At 56.3% G+C, this 13,742-nt stretch overlaps 1 protein-coding gene across 1 annotated transcript in view; it reads left to right on the plus strand.

Annotated features, from left to right (window-relative positions):
- The window catches only part of FHAD1 (forkhead associated phosphopeptide binding domain 1), a 109,645-nt gene that overhangs the window by 38,168 nt on the left and 57,735 nt on the right, over nucleotides 1–13,742 (plus strand). Inside the window, exons 6-10 of the mRNA XM_045858425.1 lie at nucleotides 1,420–1,543; nucleotides 3,705–3,835; nucleotides 6,631–6,720; nucleotides 7,792–7,896; nucleotides 10,933–11,040. Coding sequence (XP_045714381.1) covers nucleotides 1,420–1,543; nucleotides 3,705–3,835; nucleotides 6,631–6,720; nucleotides 7,792–7,896; nucleotides 10,933–11,040 — 558 coding nt within the window. The remainder of the gene's footprint in view (nucleotides 1–1,419; nucleotides 1,544–3,704; nucleotides 3,836–6,630; nucleotides 6,721–7,791; nucleotides 7,897–10,932; nucleotides 11,041–13,742) is intronic.

Below are 13,742 nucleotides of genomic sequence, written 5' to 3' on the forward strand. Positions count from 1 at the left end.
CAGAGTTTCCAAAACACAAACGTGCAAAAGCACAGCCTTGGGGAAGGTGGGGGACTGTGACCTTTGCCCCTCCCCCACCTTCTAGCACCTACACCCCACAGGTCTCAGATGCCCCAGGGAAAAAGTGAGTGTAACAGCCCCAATTGTCATAGACTACAAATCATGGTGGTGCTGGAAATGGGTCAGAAAATGAAATGAAACCTTGATGATTCTGTTCATGCTACCTGACTAATGACAACATTTTCTGGGACAAAAACCAAGAACAAAGGTCATGAGCGCCATCTGGTGGCGAGGCCCTTACCCACCGTCTGTGAGCACGCTCCACCCCCATGCTGTTTTAAAGCTGTGCCTACAACACGATGTGTCTGTTACCGGGATTCCCATATTTCCTCTTAACAACAGTCGCGCCGGTGTTTCAATGAGCCAAGACAAGGCTTCCAAAAGGCACACAGAAGTATTACCAATCTGCCCTCCCCCGAGACAGAAGAGAGAAGCTGAAGCAAAAACACGCTGTGGGTAGCGGGGTGAAACCGCACCATCGATTGATCCAAGCCCTTGCCCATGTACTGACCTAACAGAATCGCTTTCACGGTCTGTGCTACCTGATGGGGACTCCCACCGCTCCGTTTATGGAGTGCAGACTGAGACCAGTCTGGTGTCCTCCCCAGATCCCACGGCCTGGACTGGGCAGAGGCCGAGTCCGGAGGGTCCGGTCTGGCTCCGGAGCCCACAGCTCATGCCGGGCTTTACAGCCTCCAGCTTTTAACGCCAGCCCCTACCGCCGCAGTGCGGCAGGGCAGAGGCCGGAACCAGGCAACTGAAAACTGGGTTTGAATCGGAACTGCACCTCTGACCAGCTGCGAGACCCTGAGCCAGACACCTCGCCTCTCCGAGCCCCAGTTGGCTCACTTGAGAAATGGGAACAGTGACGGGACCTTCAGCCCTCAGGGCCGCTGTGACGAGCTGCGGAAGAAGTGGCCTCTGTGAACGGGCTCTGCCACCTCCGGAGGGTTCCAGGAGACATTCGTGATTATTGTCATTCAAGGGAATTAATTTTATGACCTGCTCCCCTCTCTTGAACTTTTCTCTGCATCCGGCAGTGCTGGATGATCTGGGAACTACGGGCTGGTCTATTTATGGCTGAGAGTACAAAGGTCATCGGAGGTTCAGAGGTCATAAGGGTTCAGGGATCAGCTGTGCCCGAGCCCCCCCCCCCCCATGCAGGCACAAAGATAAGCTTCGTGTTTTGATTGCAGATGAAATAGTGGTCACTGAAGGACCATGCCCCCTCCTGTCCCTCCCACTGGTGACAACTAAAAAGCTTGGTTCTCCCCCCCAGTTCAGTCCCACCTCGGAGACGGAGGGTGTGTCTTGCAGACCCGGGCCAGCCCCCTCTGACCGCCCTGCCCCCGCCCGCAGGTCAGTGCCCTACAGAAAGGCTACAGCCAGGTGTTGTGCCAGACCCTGTCGGAGAGGAACGTGGAGATCACATCCCTGAAGACCGAGGGCGAGAACTTGCGGAGGGACAACGCCATCACGGCAGGTGGGCTCCCTCCGGAGGCAGGCTGAGGTCGTCCCCATCGGGCTCCTTCCAGCACCCAGGCCCACCCATGTCCCCTCTGCCCCCGGGCTGGGGTGTGGCCTCAGAGATCCGCCCAGCAGCCACAGGGGAGCCAGGGTCAGGGAACCAGAGTTCGCCCCTGAGGGGGGCTTCTTGCCTTCCAGTGGCTGGGGCAGGGCCTGCTACATATGTGAGTGAATGTTGTCTCTCAGCTAGAAGGTCCGCTGAGCGTGGCCTGGCCAGGAGAACGCAGGGCACTGTGTGGCTCGGGCAGCTCCCCAAGCCAGCTGGCCGTGGACCCAAACTACAGTGGGGACTCGATGCGGACCCCGGCTCGTGGGGTCTGCCACATTATGGATGAGGTACAAGGCATTCACACGGCTACCAAGTCCTGTGGAGGAAAAGGGCGGGCGGCTTCGCTCTCAAGAGGAGCCAAAAGCCACAGCCTCCACCATGACAGGCCTTTATTTCTTATCTGGGCACATTGCATGATGGTCCTCCTTTACTCTGCACAGGTTCGCTTTAGGTGGTTCCCTTTTACAGAAAATAAAGGAGCCAGTGCTGCTAATCACATCACAGAAGGGTATTTGCAAATGCAAAGGGAAAAGTAGTTGAACCGGTTACACTCCATACTGGGGAGTTTTAGCGTGGATTTTAGGAAGTTACAGTAAGCACTTGCTGCCTCAATTCAGGGTGAGGGAGTTTTAGCAAAAGTAAGTCTCAAAGTGGCCTAGGTACAATGCAGGCTTGATTCCCCACAGGAGAACCTATCAAGCCTGATTCCCCACAGGAGAAACTATCTGTGGGTGTGGGTTCCGTGCATCTCTGAGTGGGAGCTGGGCCCACGCCATGCAGAACGGTCTTCCACAGGGACTAAAGGGGGTCTCCGCTTCAAGGCACCCGCTGTCCGACCCGTTTCACCCTAGCGCACGTGGGCCCAAGGGAAACGCCCAGCAGAGGTGGTTCCACACCAAAGACCTGGGGACTGGGGCGGAGGAGGGGCAGCCAGCACCTGGTCCAGGGCACAGCTGTTTCTTAGCCCAGACTTCTTCATTCCTTCATGTTTGGCGAGCACCTACTAGGTGTCAGGGCCTGTTCCAGGGGCAGGGGAGAGAGCCCTGAGCACGAGAGAGACCTCTGAACTCACAGGGCTCACGTTTGGGAGTGGGTGATGGACAGAAATAAGCACACAGATGAAGTAAACAGGGGCTAGCTAAAGCCCCTTTCAGACAAAGCCGGGCAATGTGGCGACAGAGGTCTTCAAGGGGTGAAGCGAAGGGAGACGAGCGTCGCGGGCGGGCAAGGACAGGTCTCCAAGGAGCAGGGAGGGAAGAGCAGAGAGGTCGCCAGGCACAGGCCCTGGCCCTGGAGCAAGCTGGCCGTGCTGGAGGAGCCGACGGCCAGGGGGCAGGCGCGGTGGGAACAAGGGACTGTGGGACTGGGCAGGCTGGACGGGTGGGGGAGGCAGGGCCTAGCTCACAGGGAGGAGTCTGGGTCTGATTCTCAGGGCGGTGGGAAGCCATTGGGGGTTTTAAAGCAGAAAACGATGCGTCTAGAGACCAAAGAGGACGGCGGGGTCCTCAGCAGAGGAGGAGGGGCGGGAGAGACGCCGGGGACGGGGAGCAGGCAGTGAGTCCGGGTTGGGCGTCTGGTTCTTAAAGAGCCCGGCACACGGCAGGACGTGCGTGCCTTGCTGCAGGAGCTTGGCAGAGCCTTGAGTGTGTGCGAATCACACCTCTCTGTGTGCGTCTGTGTGCCGTGCCGTGCCCCGGGCCAGCCTGACCGCTGGCGTTTCCCCTGTCTCACTCTTTACACACACACCTGCCTCCTCCACCCCACCCGCCCCCCCAGCCCACCCACCCCGGCAGCCCTCTGCTGGCGCCCCTCTCTGACCTGGAATATCCTAAGATTTTTGCTGAGCGCCCCCGCAGGCCAGGCGCTGCTCTGGGCCCTAGAAATACAAGGATGAGCTCACTGGGCCCTTGCCTTCCTTCCCAACATCTGCCCCTCAGACTCTCATCCATGCTTTGAGCCCGTCTCAGACACCACTGTGTTTGGTACCCCCCACCCCCACCCCGACCACCAGCATCGGCATTCTCTTGGACCTCGGTCAGTGTTTGTGTTGTTGTTTTTTTAAAAACAGGGATGGTGTCCTCTTTGCAAAAAAACATGTTAGCGAAGGAGGAGCAAGTTCAGCAACTCCAGCAGGAGGTGAACCAGCTCCAAAGTGAGAACAAAGAGAAGGAGCACCAGCTGGAAGCCCTCAGCTCCAGGGTGAGTGTCAAGGTCGCAGAAGCTATCAGGCACAGGGCGCCCGCTCCTCTCACTGACCTGGGGCCCAAACGTTCCCACCTCCTCTGACACCCTGGTGAGAGGAGGCTGAGCCCAAGGGTGCAGGCAGCAGAGCTTTTGGGCGGGTCACCTGGATAGACTAAGCGCTGGGGGCCAAGTTCTTTGCAGCTTTTCCGAAAACAGCCCACCTGTGGCTCAGAATAAGCAAGAGGCGTATCCAAATCCAGCGAAGGTTTTCCGGCACCTCTTGCAAGTTAATTAGTTTGGTCCCCAAACACGCACACGCACGTGGTGAGCCTGTCTTGCCACTGTGAGGCTGAATGTTAAGGCCGAGGAGGCTCCTCTGTGGTCGCCACAGGTTCCCACAGCAGAGGGTCCGGGCGCCGACGTGCGACTCTCGCCTCCGCCCTGAGACTTTGGCACATGTGCAAGTCCCTCTGGGTACGGTGAGCCTGGCGGGCAAGGTGAGAGCCTTTTAAATGTAACTTTGACTGCTTACAGACTTTTCCTTCAGTCCTGAGTTTAGCACCCTCCTCCACCGGGGTAAGATTTTTTCGTATTTGCCTGATTCGTCTGTCTCAATGAGTCCAGGTAAAACCCAATAGCTTCATGGCAGGTGGCAACTCGGATTCACCGGGGCTGCCTGATCGGCTGGCTGGCTGGCTGAGTGGGTGCCGGGGTGGGAGCCGACCCTGACGTCCCAAAGAAAAGGCAGAAGCAACGTCTGGTGCTCGGGACGAGACCCAGCGTGGAGCTGGGGAAAGGCAGAGCCTGACCGGGCTCTGGGGTCAGACAGACCCGGGGCCACCCACCCCCAGAGCATGCTTCTCTCGTGACCTGTGTGGCCTCCATGTCTCCCTCTGTGCAACGGGGATGACAGAATCGTCTCCTGAGAAGTGGGCTGGTTGTGACTGTGTTCCTTTGCCTCTGCCCCTGGCCGGCCCCCTCCCCAAGCTCTCCGCCTCTGTTTCTCCCGAGCACGTTGACATCCTAGGTCCTGCGATCAGTTTTGTGGGGCCGTGTGTGTGTGTGTGTGTGTGTGTGTGAGAGAGAGAGAGAGAGAGACACACACACACACACACACAGGAGCTGCTGAGTGGGAAAAATATGGGGAAACAGCACCTGTTAGGCTATTCTACTGCCTGAAGTGTGATCGCATCCTTTTTCTCCCATTTCCCCTTCCTCCTTGACCTTGACGTGAGGTCTGCCTCCTCCTCCAGCCCGGGCTGCCCAGGCTCCCCCCCACCATGAGTATTGTCTCCTGAATATTTGGGGGCCCCTCTTTTTAAAAAGTAATGTACTCCATGGTGTGGACTTTAGAAAAATAAGGAGATGGCATTAAAAATCAAAATTAACCTGGCTGGCGTAGCTCAGTGGATTGAGCGCGGGCTGGGAACCAAAGTGTCCCAGGTTCGATTCCCAGCTAGGGTACATTCCTGGGTTGCAGGCCATAACCCCCAGCAACCGCACATTGATGTTTCTCTCTCTCTCTCTCTCTCTCTCTCTCTCTCTCTGTGTCTCTCCCCCTCCCTTCCCTCCCTAAAAATAAATAAATAAAATCTTTTAAAAAAAAAATCAAAATTAAAAAGAGAGAGGAAATGCTACCCCCAAGAAATCATTAATAACTTTTTTAACATTTAAGAAATCTTTGTCACATATACACTGGATTTTTGGGTAAAGATTTTATTTATTTATTTTTAGAGAGAGGAGAAGGGAAAGAGAAAGAGAGGGAGAGAAACATCAGTGTGTGGTTGCCTCTTGCACACCCTCTACTGGGGACCTGGCCCACAACCCAGGCATATGTCCTGACTGGGAATTGAACCAGCGACCTTTTGGTTCCCAGGCTGGCACTCAGTCCACTGAGCCACACCAGCCAGGGCTCAACGTTAATATTTTAATGTATATTCTTCTAGTCTTGCTTTTATATATTGCCTAGAAGTAAGTAAATTATGTATTTCTATCTCACAGTGAATTTATACTGTGCACATTTTAAAATCTTAAACACTTACTCTTTTTTTCCCATGTAATTGAATAGCAGCTTTTATCATGGGTCCGAAAAGCTACATAATACTTCCCTAGGTGTACACAATACCATAAAGCGGTCTCCTGTTGTTGGGCACTTGGTTTTTTTGTTTGTTTTTGTTTTAATGTTGCTAACACCGCTGAAAAGCACATCCCTGAATCTACAGATGCGCTGGTTTCTCTAGTCGCTGTCCGTAGGAACATTCCTAAAGTGCGAGTTTCTGGGTCAGAAAGAAGGCGCATCTTTATGCTTTCATGCCGATGGCTGAGCTGCGGCCCAGAAACGCTGTCCCACTTACCCTCGTGCAGCTGGGCGGTTGCATCTTTGACGTGAAACCGCAGGCAGCACTGAGAGCCGTCCCGTCCCCCCGCCCCCCCCCTGCCCCATTCACGACCGAGCCCGCCCCGTGCACAGGCTCCCGGAAGCCGTGCTCAGGGGGCCACAGAGGAAATGCAGCCCACTCCCGCATCGAAGCCCCCAGACTCCACAAAGCCGGGACTTTCCCATGGGGTAGCTCGCCGGCTTTTGAAAGAGAATTTAGATGCCTTCTTCCTCGGAACTCATGAGCAGGGAGCGCTAGGAGCTGCCTCAGGGCCCCATGCATCCGTCAGACACCAACGGTCTCGCTTCTCAGCATTGGGCAGGGGGGAGGGGGAGGTTGCATGAAGCAGCAGGGAAGGCTCTGAGGAGCCAGCACAGGGACTTGGGACCCCACATCACCCACATGGCCGTGCCGTCTCTTCTCCCCCCACAGTGCTCTGTGCTCAAAGAGGAGCTGAAAAAGGAAGATGCTCAGAGGGAGCAGCAGGAAGCCCAAGAGAAAGAGTTGAAACTCTGCAAATCCGTGAGTTGACCTTCCTCCTGGCCAGGTATCCACGAAGAGGCTAGACTTTGACCTGAAGGTTTTGGCGAGGGTCCTCGGCCCATTCGATAGGTAGCACAATGCCTGGGGCTTTACGATGGCTTGTGAGGGCTGTCTCGTAACGCTTCGATCTGCTGCCTCTGGGAGGGTGGAAAGACCATGGAAAACACACCTTCCCAGGATTCCCTGGGCCTTGGCTCCAGCCATCACCACCCCCTCCCCCCCCACACACGGGGCTTCCCTTGGAGCTGGGCCGGGGTTGGGATGGGGACAGGGATGGGAGACAGCCAGGTGGCCGCCACATGCTGCCAAAACGTCACTGTGGTCCCTGCCCTGGACCCGTGATGTCCAAAGTGTATGTCCCACTTTCATCATAGCCGTGGGCGCTCTTACTGACCCAGCGTCTTCCTTAAGTGATTTTATTTAAACACGTCAACTTCACACTGATTCATAAACACAAAAAGGCATCATCCGCCTTATACAGAAGGTGACTGTGAAACATATAGGGAGGAAATGACCATTAAAATGGAAATGCTCGTTCCTGGGCCGAGGGCATTCCCCAGCAGCAGGCACACAGTTACCGCCCGCTGGGAGGCGCAGCACCTCCGGCAGCGCCGTGGACACGTGCTCCCCCAGGTCAGGGCCAGTCCCACTCTTGGCCCCCCGTCGGGGAGAGAGCGTTTGCATGGTTTTGTTCTCCCGAACGCCCCTTATGGAAACCGGTCTCAAATACGTATCCCAAGAGAAGAGATCCTAATAAGTGGATGGGTATCTTGTACTGTTTAATCCAGGGTACATGCCGATCTTCAGAACAAGCCAATCATTTCCCTTTACCCAGCACCTTCCGTACACCAATGGAAAAAAGTCTACTCTGCTCTGCAGGATGTAGAATTCCGCCCCCCCCCCCCCAGGGATGGAATTTAGCTCACGGCGGACTAAGGCTTCCGCCCTAATGAACCAGATGAAATGGGTTCCGGAGATCCAGCCCTTCCGGCCCAGAAGGCAGGTGCCACCTGCCATCGGGGAGGCTGACTTTTGTTGAAACTCTTCCAGCAAATCCAAGACATGGAGAAAGAAATGAAGAAGCTCAGGGAGGAGCTGAAGAAGAGCAGTGCTGAGCAGGTCACGATCTCCAAGACGCTCCGAGAGAAGAGCAAGGTACGGCCAGGGCGGCGTTGGCCCGGGGACCCCCCTCTGGGCCAGGCGCTCTGCGCGCATCACCTCCGTGAGCCCATGTGGCCGGCGCTGGTGCTAAGCCCGCTTCACAGTTGGGAAGACCGAAGCCCACGGGGGTGAAGGACGTTACCCAAGGTCACTCAGATAAAGTAGTTGTGGCAGAACTCGAATCCAGGTCCGCCTGCCTCCGAAGCTGCTGTGTGTAACTACTGCCCTAGGCTGCTTTTCCAATCTTAATTATCAAATTACCCAGAAAACAGTGGACCCATTAAATCGAGTTTGCCAAGTTGGATGTTGTTCAAACTTAAATGTTCTTAGTGATTTTCCCGTCTGCAGGTGTGCTGACCACACGCGTCAGCTAGGTTAGGCAGGCAGGCCGTGTTACTAGGTACATAGAAATTTAGAATTTTAGTACTTCCCATTGGGGGAACAAACCTATTATGATACCTTTTTAATAACTTTCCTGTCAATCTTTCAGTTTTTCTCCCTCTAAATAGCATGTCATTTTTATAAAACCCGGTCTGACAAACTTCGTCTTTTAGCCCATTCCTATAAAATGCCATCGCTGGCAGATTGAGGTTTAACTGTACCTTCTTGCTCACTGCCAGTTAAACTGTATTTCTGTGCTGTATTTCTTTTTCTCCCCTTTCTTGCGTTCCTTTGACTTGATGATTTCCTGTCATTCCATTTTTGTCTCTGGTAGCTTGGAAATGTGTCGCTCTTTAAGGCTGTCCTTTTAGGAATAGTAAGACAATAGCTTTCACCGTTGACTTGCCAAAATCCGGGGCGCCCTGAGTTTTCCGCTCCCCAAGTGCTCATCCTAAAGGCCCTCACGTGCATGCCTGACTTACCAAGGTCCGACGTGGGTTGATTACCCTGCCCTTGTCTTTGACAACGCGGTGACTTCGGAACGCTCCAACCTCACCCACTCCTCCAGATTCACACGGTGTCCTTTTCCTTCTGTCTGAAGAACAAACAGCCTTGAGCGTTTTCCTTCGGTGCGTTTCTGCTGGTGACAGATTCTCTCCGATCAAGTCTGTGCGTGCGTGTCTGAAAACGTGCACTTGACCTTCCTTCTCAGAACGCAGGTTGACTCAGTGCTGAGCTCCACGCTGGCAGTTACCTTCTCTCAGCGGTTCACAGGTGGCAGGAGGCGCCTCCTTCCTGTGTCTTTCGGTCCCTGCTGTCTCTGTTTCGAAGTCATTGGCAAGTCTGACTAGGACACCTTTGCTTAATCTCTGTGGGCAGGGTGGGGGACGGTTCCCCTCAGGCTGCTTCTAAGATGCTCTTTTCCCTGGGTGTCCAGCAGCTTTGTTGTGATTTATCGAGGTGTGGATTTAGTTGTACTCACCTTGTCTGGAGCTCGTAGGGCTTCCTGAACCTTCGGCTCGGTGCTCTGCATCAGCTCCGCGCTCAGGCCGCAAGCCGCGAAGGCAGCTCGGGGCTGCCGGGCCCTGCACAGGGGACTCACGGGTCACGTGTGTGATGGATGGCGACGGTGACGGTGATAGCCGTACGTTCTCGTGTGCTGTGCCAAACGTGGCGTCTCCTTTCATCCTCACAACAGCTCTGACTAGAGTCCGTCCCTTCCTAGAAACCGGTTTTCAGATGAGGGCACCAGGGCTGCTCGTGGCTGAGACAGCGAGCGGCCCCAAGTCTGCCAGCGGCGAAGGCGAGGCTGGGAGCCAGGCTGGTCCGACACCGGCGACCGTGGCGGAGCCACTGGGCACATGTGACTGTTCACGCTGAAATTTATCAAAGTTAAGAAAAACGTAAAACTCAGTTCCTCAGTCACACCAGCCCCATCTCAAGGGCTGGACAGCCAGACGTGGCCAGCGGCTGCCCCGTTGGAGACGTGGACACAGGACACGTCCGTCATTGCAGAGAGTTCTGTCCGACAGAGCTGCTCTGCAGCTGGGTGACTCTCACAATACCACGAAGAATGTTCTGGAAGGAAATGAACAGAGAGGCAAGGAGGCCAGTTGCCACAGGCCAAAGGTTCTCAGCGCCGGGCTGGGGCCTTGCCCGGGGCAGGAGCGGAGAAGTGGAGGGGACGTGCAGTGGGGGGACTGGGGTGATGGGCTCGGAGAAGGGGGGCAGCTTGGCGCCGGGGGCTGGGGCGGCCGTCCATGACGGGGGGGAATTAAGGGCAGAGTCCAGGGTCGGATTTCGCTTTCAGAGAGTGTGGAAAAGTCTGCCAAAACAGGAGTCAGCTCGCGTTTAGACCTGGGAGGGTTGTTTATGGAGGAGACTAGGCCTAGAGGGGTCGGGTGGCTTTTCCGAGACAACGCGGCCGGTTGGAGGCTCCCACACCGCCGGGAGCGGGCTGCGAAGGGCTTTTCTGGGCTTTTATTACATCTGTGTAACCCTCCCCGCTGCGGCTCCCTAGCAAACAGCTCGTGAAGTTGTTTCGATGCAAAATCCTTTCGTTTATTTAGGAGAGTTCACCCCTTTTGCTGGTAACGCCAGAGCCCTGGGCCCAACACACGCTCCCAAAAGGTTTGTTGTTGAGAAATGAATGGAGCAGCTGCAGGGTCCTATGAGGGCCAGCAGAGGGCAGCAGCGAGCACCCCCCAAGCTCCCTGTTGCCTGGACTAGGGAGAAGAAATCGGAAAGCTCCCTGGCTTGAAACGCCGCCTCTTCCAGGCTGTGATTCGTCACTTAGCAAACCTCCCAGAGTGGGTTCGAGAGTCCCCTTAAGCAGTACTGCACTAGTCCAAACATCTTCAGTCCCCACAGCAGCTCTACGAGGCAGTACTAGTATTGTCGTTCCCACGTGACAGATGAGAACGCTGAGTCACAGGGGCAGGGAAATAACCCTCCCAGGGTCATAGGGCTTGTGAAGGACCGACCCGGGATTGGAGTCTGCGGTCGTGCACGCCTGTGACCCCGCTGCCCGGGCCGCAGCTGCCCCTGCCCCGCCGGGACTCCCCGGGCCATTAGACCTCCCGGAGGGGTCTCCCCGGCGTGCGTCGTGGTCACATTAGCAGCAAGCGCCTGCTTTCATCGCCCTTTCAGGTTGAAGAGAAGCTTCAGGAGGATTCCAGGAGGAAATTGCTTCAGCTGCAAGAAATGGGGAACAGAGAGAACCTCATTAAAGTCAATTTGGAAAGGGCAGTAGGTCAGGTAGGCGAGCGTGCTCCAGAGCCCCCCTTCACGGGCCCGAGTCCCCCGTGGAGGGTCTGCACCCAGGCGGCTGGTGGGCTGAGTGAGGAGGTCGGCAGCTGTGGTTGGCCTCCCGGCCGTGTCTGGGCGGGAGCATCCCAACGGACGTCCCCGAAGGGCCTTTCCCCGCTGGGGAACTGCCCGCTCTGGCAGTCTGCTGCTGCCCAGGACTCCGACCCATCAGCCACTCCTCGACCCCTGCCCCACTTACCCAGACCTGCTGTTCCCGCCTGGGGAGGGTGTGAGCCTCTGGACCCGAATGGCGTTTCTGGTACTTTCTCCCTAACATTTTTCTTTCTTTTTTAAAAGATTTTATATATTTATTTATTTTTAGAAAGAGGAAGGGAGGGAGAAAGAGAGGGAAAGACACTTCAGTATGTGGTTGCCTCTCAAGCATCCCCAACTGGAGACCTGGCCCACAACCCAGGCATGTGCCCTGACTGGGAATCGAACCAGCGACCCTTTGGTTCACAGGCTGGCACGCAATCCACTGAGCCACACCAGCCAGGGCTCCCTAATATTTTTCTGACATTTATCACTATCTTCCCTCCTTGGGGCCCCCAAGGAAATGCCACTTTTCTTTCTTTCTTTCTCTTTTTCTTTCCTTTTTTAAGGTTTTATCTATTTATTTTTAGAGAGGGGAAGAGAGGGAGAGAAACATTGATGTGCAAGAGATACAACAATCGGTTGCCTCTTGCGTGCCCCCAACTGGGGACCCAGCCTGCAACCCAGGCATGTGCCCTGACTGGGAATTGAACTGGCAACCATTTGGTTCACAGGCCAGCACTCAATCCACTGAGCCACACCAGGGTAAAATGCTGCTTTTCTTAAAGTAAAAACCCCAGAATGCCAAAACTCAGGAAAGACGGAGAACATCTGGGCTGGGGGGAGAGCAGGCCCGGCCCGGCTGGTCCAGGGAACCGTTTTGCCTGATGCCCTGACCTAGGACAGCCTGGGGCCCCTCCTCTCACATGCGGCACAGACGTGAGGGCCACGACATGCACACGAGACCTCACCAAAGGCTCAGGGAGGGCAAACGGGGAGCCAGGATGGGGGCACTGACCCTCCAGAACAAGGCCCGCCAAGGGCAGCCCACCTTGGCCTCCTCTCCAAGGGGCCCCTCCTGGCAACCCTGGCTCCAGGGCATCTGTATCTGTGTTTGTGCTTTTGTGTGTGGGAATCTGGGTCCAGCGTGCTGCTCTGTGGATACTCAGAAGGATCTGTGAACCACCAAAAAAAAAAAAAAGCTGAGAACTGCATTCCTAAATGTTCTTCCATCCCACCCAGCCCCATCCCCAAAGCCCTCCCACTGGGCAGTGTCCAAGCCTGACCCCGCAGAGTGACCCGTCTTTGTCAGAGGAACACAGGGTTAGAGAAGGGTGCTGACTGCCGGGCAGACTTTAAAGCTCCTTCAGCAGATGTCCACCACCATCACCCCCCGGGGTCATTTCTCCTGCAGGGTGCTAACCCCTTAGCAAGGGCAGGGAGCCGGCCCATTGGGGCCGCCCCCTCCCCCTCCTGCGCTCTGCACTCCCCAGCACACCCCTGACTTGAGGGCATAATCCATGCCACCAGCCCGAGTGCCACGGTGGCGTTCAGGGAGAAGTCATCTTGGAGGGGGCCTCAGGGACTGTGAGAGTCCTTCCAGTCTAGGGGAGAGAGAGACAGAGGGGACAAGCCCCCTGTCGTCCCCCGGGACGGTCCCACCCCAATACCTTGTCTCTTTATCTAAATTCACCCTCCCCCAGACTAGTGACCCCAGGACTGGGCCCGTCGCCCAAGGGAACCTGCCTCTCCACCCCTGCGCACAGGTATCGGTGCCTGCGGTGGTAAGGGGGGCCGTTGCTCCCAGGGCTCTGCGTAACCCCTTCCTTGGATGAGCCAGGCCCCGCCCCCATTGGCTGCCACACCCCCTTCGGCTTCTGGCAGGCCGCCCGCAGGGACGTCCTTAGCAGAGTCATCACCTCACAGCCCAGTTTCCCAGAACTCCACGTGGGAAACGCCTGCATCTGGGGACCTACTGCCTTCTAAGCTGCTTCACCGGCCCTTCGGGTCCCTTCAGAAGTCCGATTTGTCAGAGTCTTTAATGACCACGTTTTGCCCGTGAACCAAAACCCCAGGCCAGGGGCCGCCATGCTGGCAAATTCCCAGATAAACGTAGGCGCCCTCCCTCCCCCTCCCCCTCCCCCTGGAAACTGGCACTTGCGAGTCTGTAAGCCCCGGTTTGACTTAACCGTGCTGCTTCCCCATCGGCCGCAATCTGAGGACGCCAGCACCAGGGAGGCGCTCAGACTCTGGTTGGACGGGAGCTGAGGGCCCTGTCTCTGATGGGCGTTTCTGTGCAGACGCGTTCGGTGAATATTCACCGAGTGTCTGCTCCGTGCCCGGCACTGTGCCGGTCCCTGGGGACACCGAGGGGACCGCGGGAGGCGGAGCCTCCAGGACGCGTCTGGCGAGAGGCAGGATACGGCAGAAGGGAGCGCGTTCCCCTGCCCACGGGCACCCTGGCTGATGACACGCTCCCCTTGCGCTGACAGCCTCCATATTTCTTGCGCAGCCTGACGCCAGCCTCGCAATTACAGCAGAGCGCCCCCGGCCCCAGGCTTCCCACTGGGTAACTGGCAGCGAGCGGCTCTTCTGAGAGCTTGGGACGTGTGTGCGCT

The sequence above is a fragment of the Phyllostomus hastatus genome, unplaced genomic scaffold, assembly GCF_019186645.2.
Source record: "Phyllostomus hastatus isolate PE091 unplaced genomic scaffold, TTU_PhHast_1.1 phas_scaffold_182, whole genome shotgun sequence".
NCBI lineage: Eukaryota > Metazoa > Chordata > Mammalia > Chiroptera > Phyllostomidae > Phyllostomus > Phyllostomus hastatus.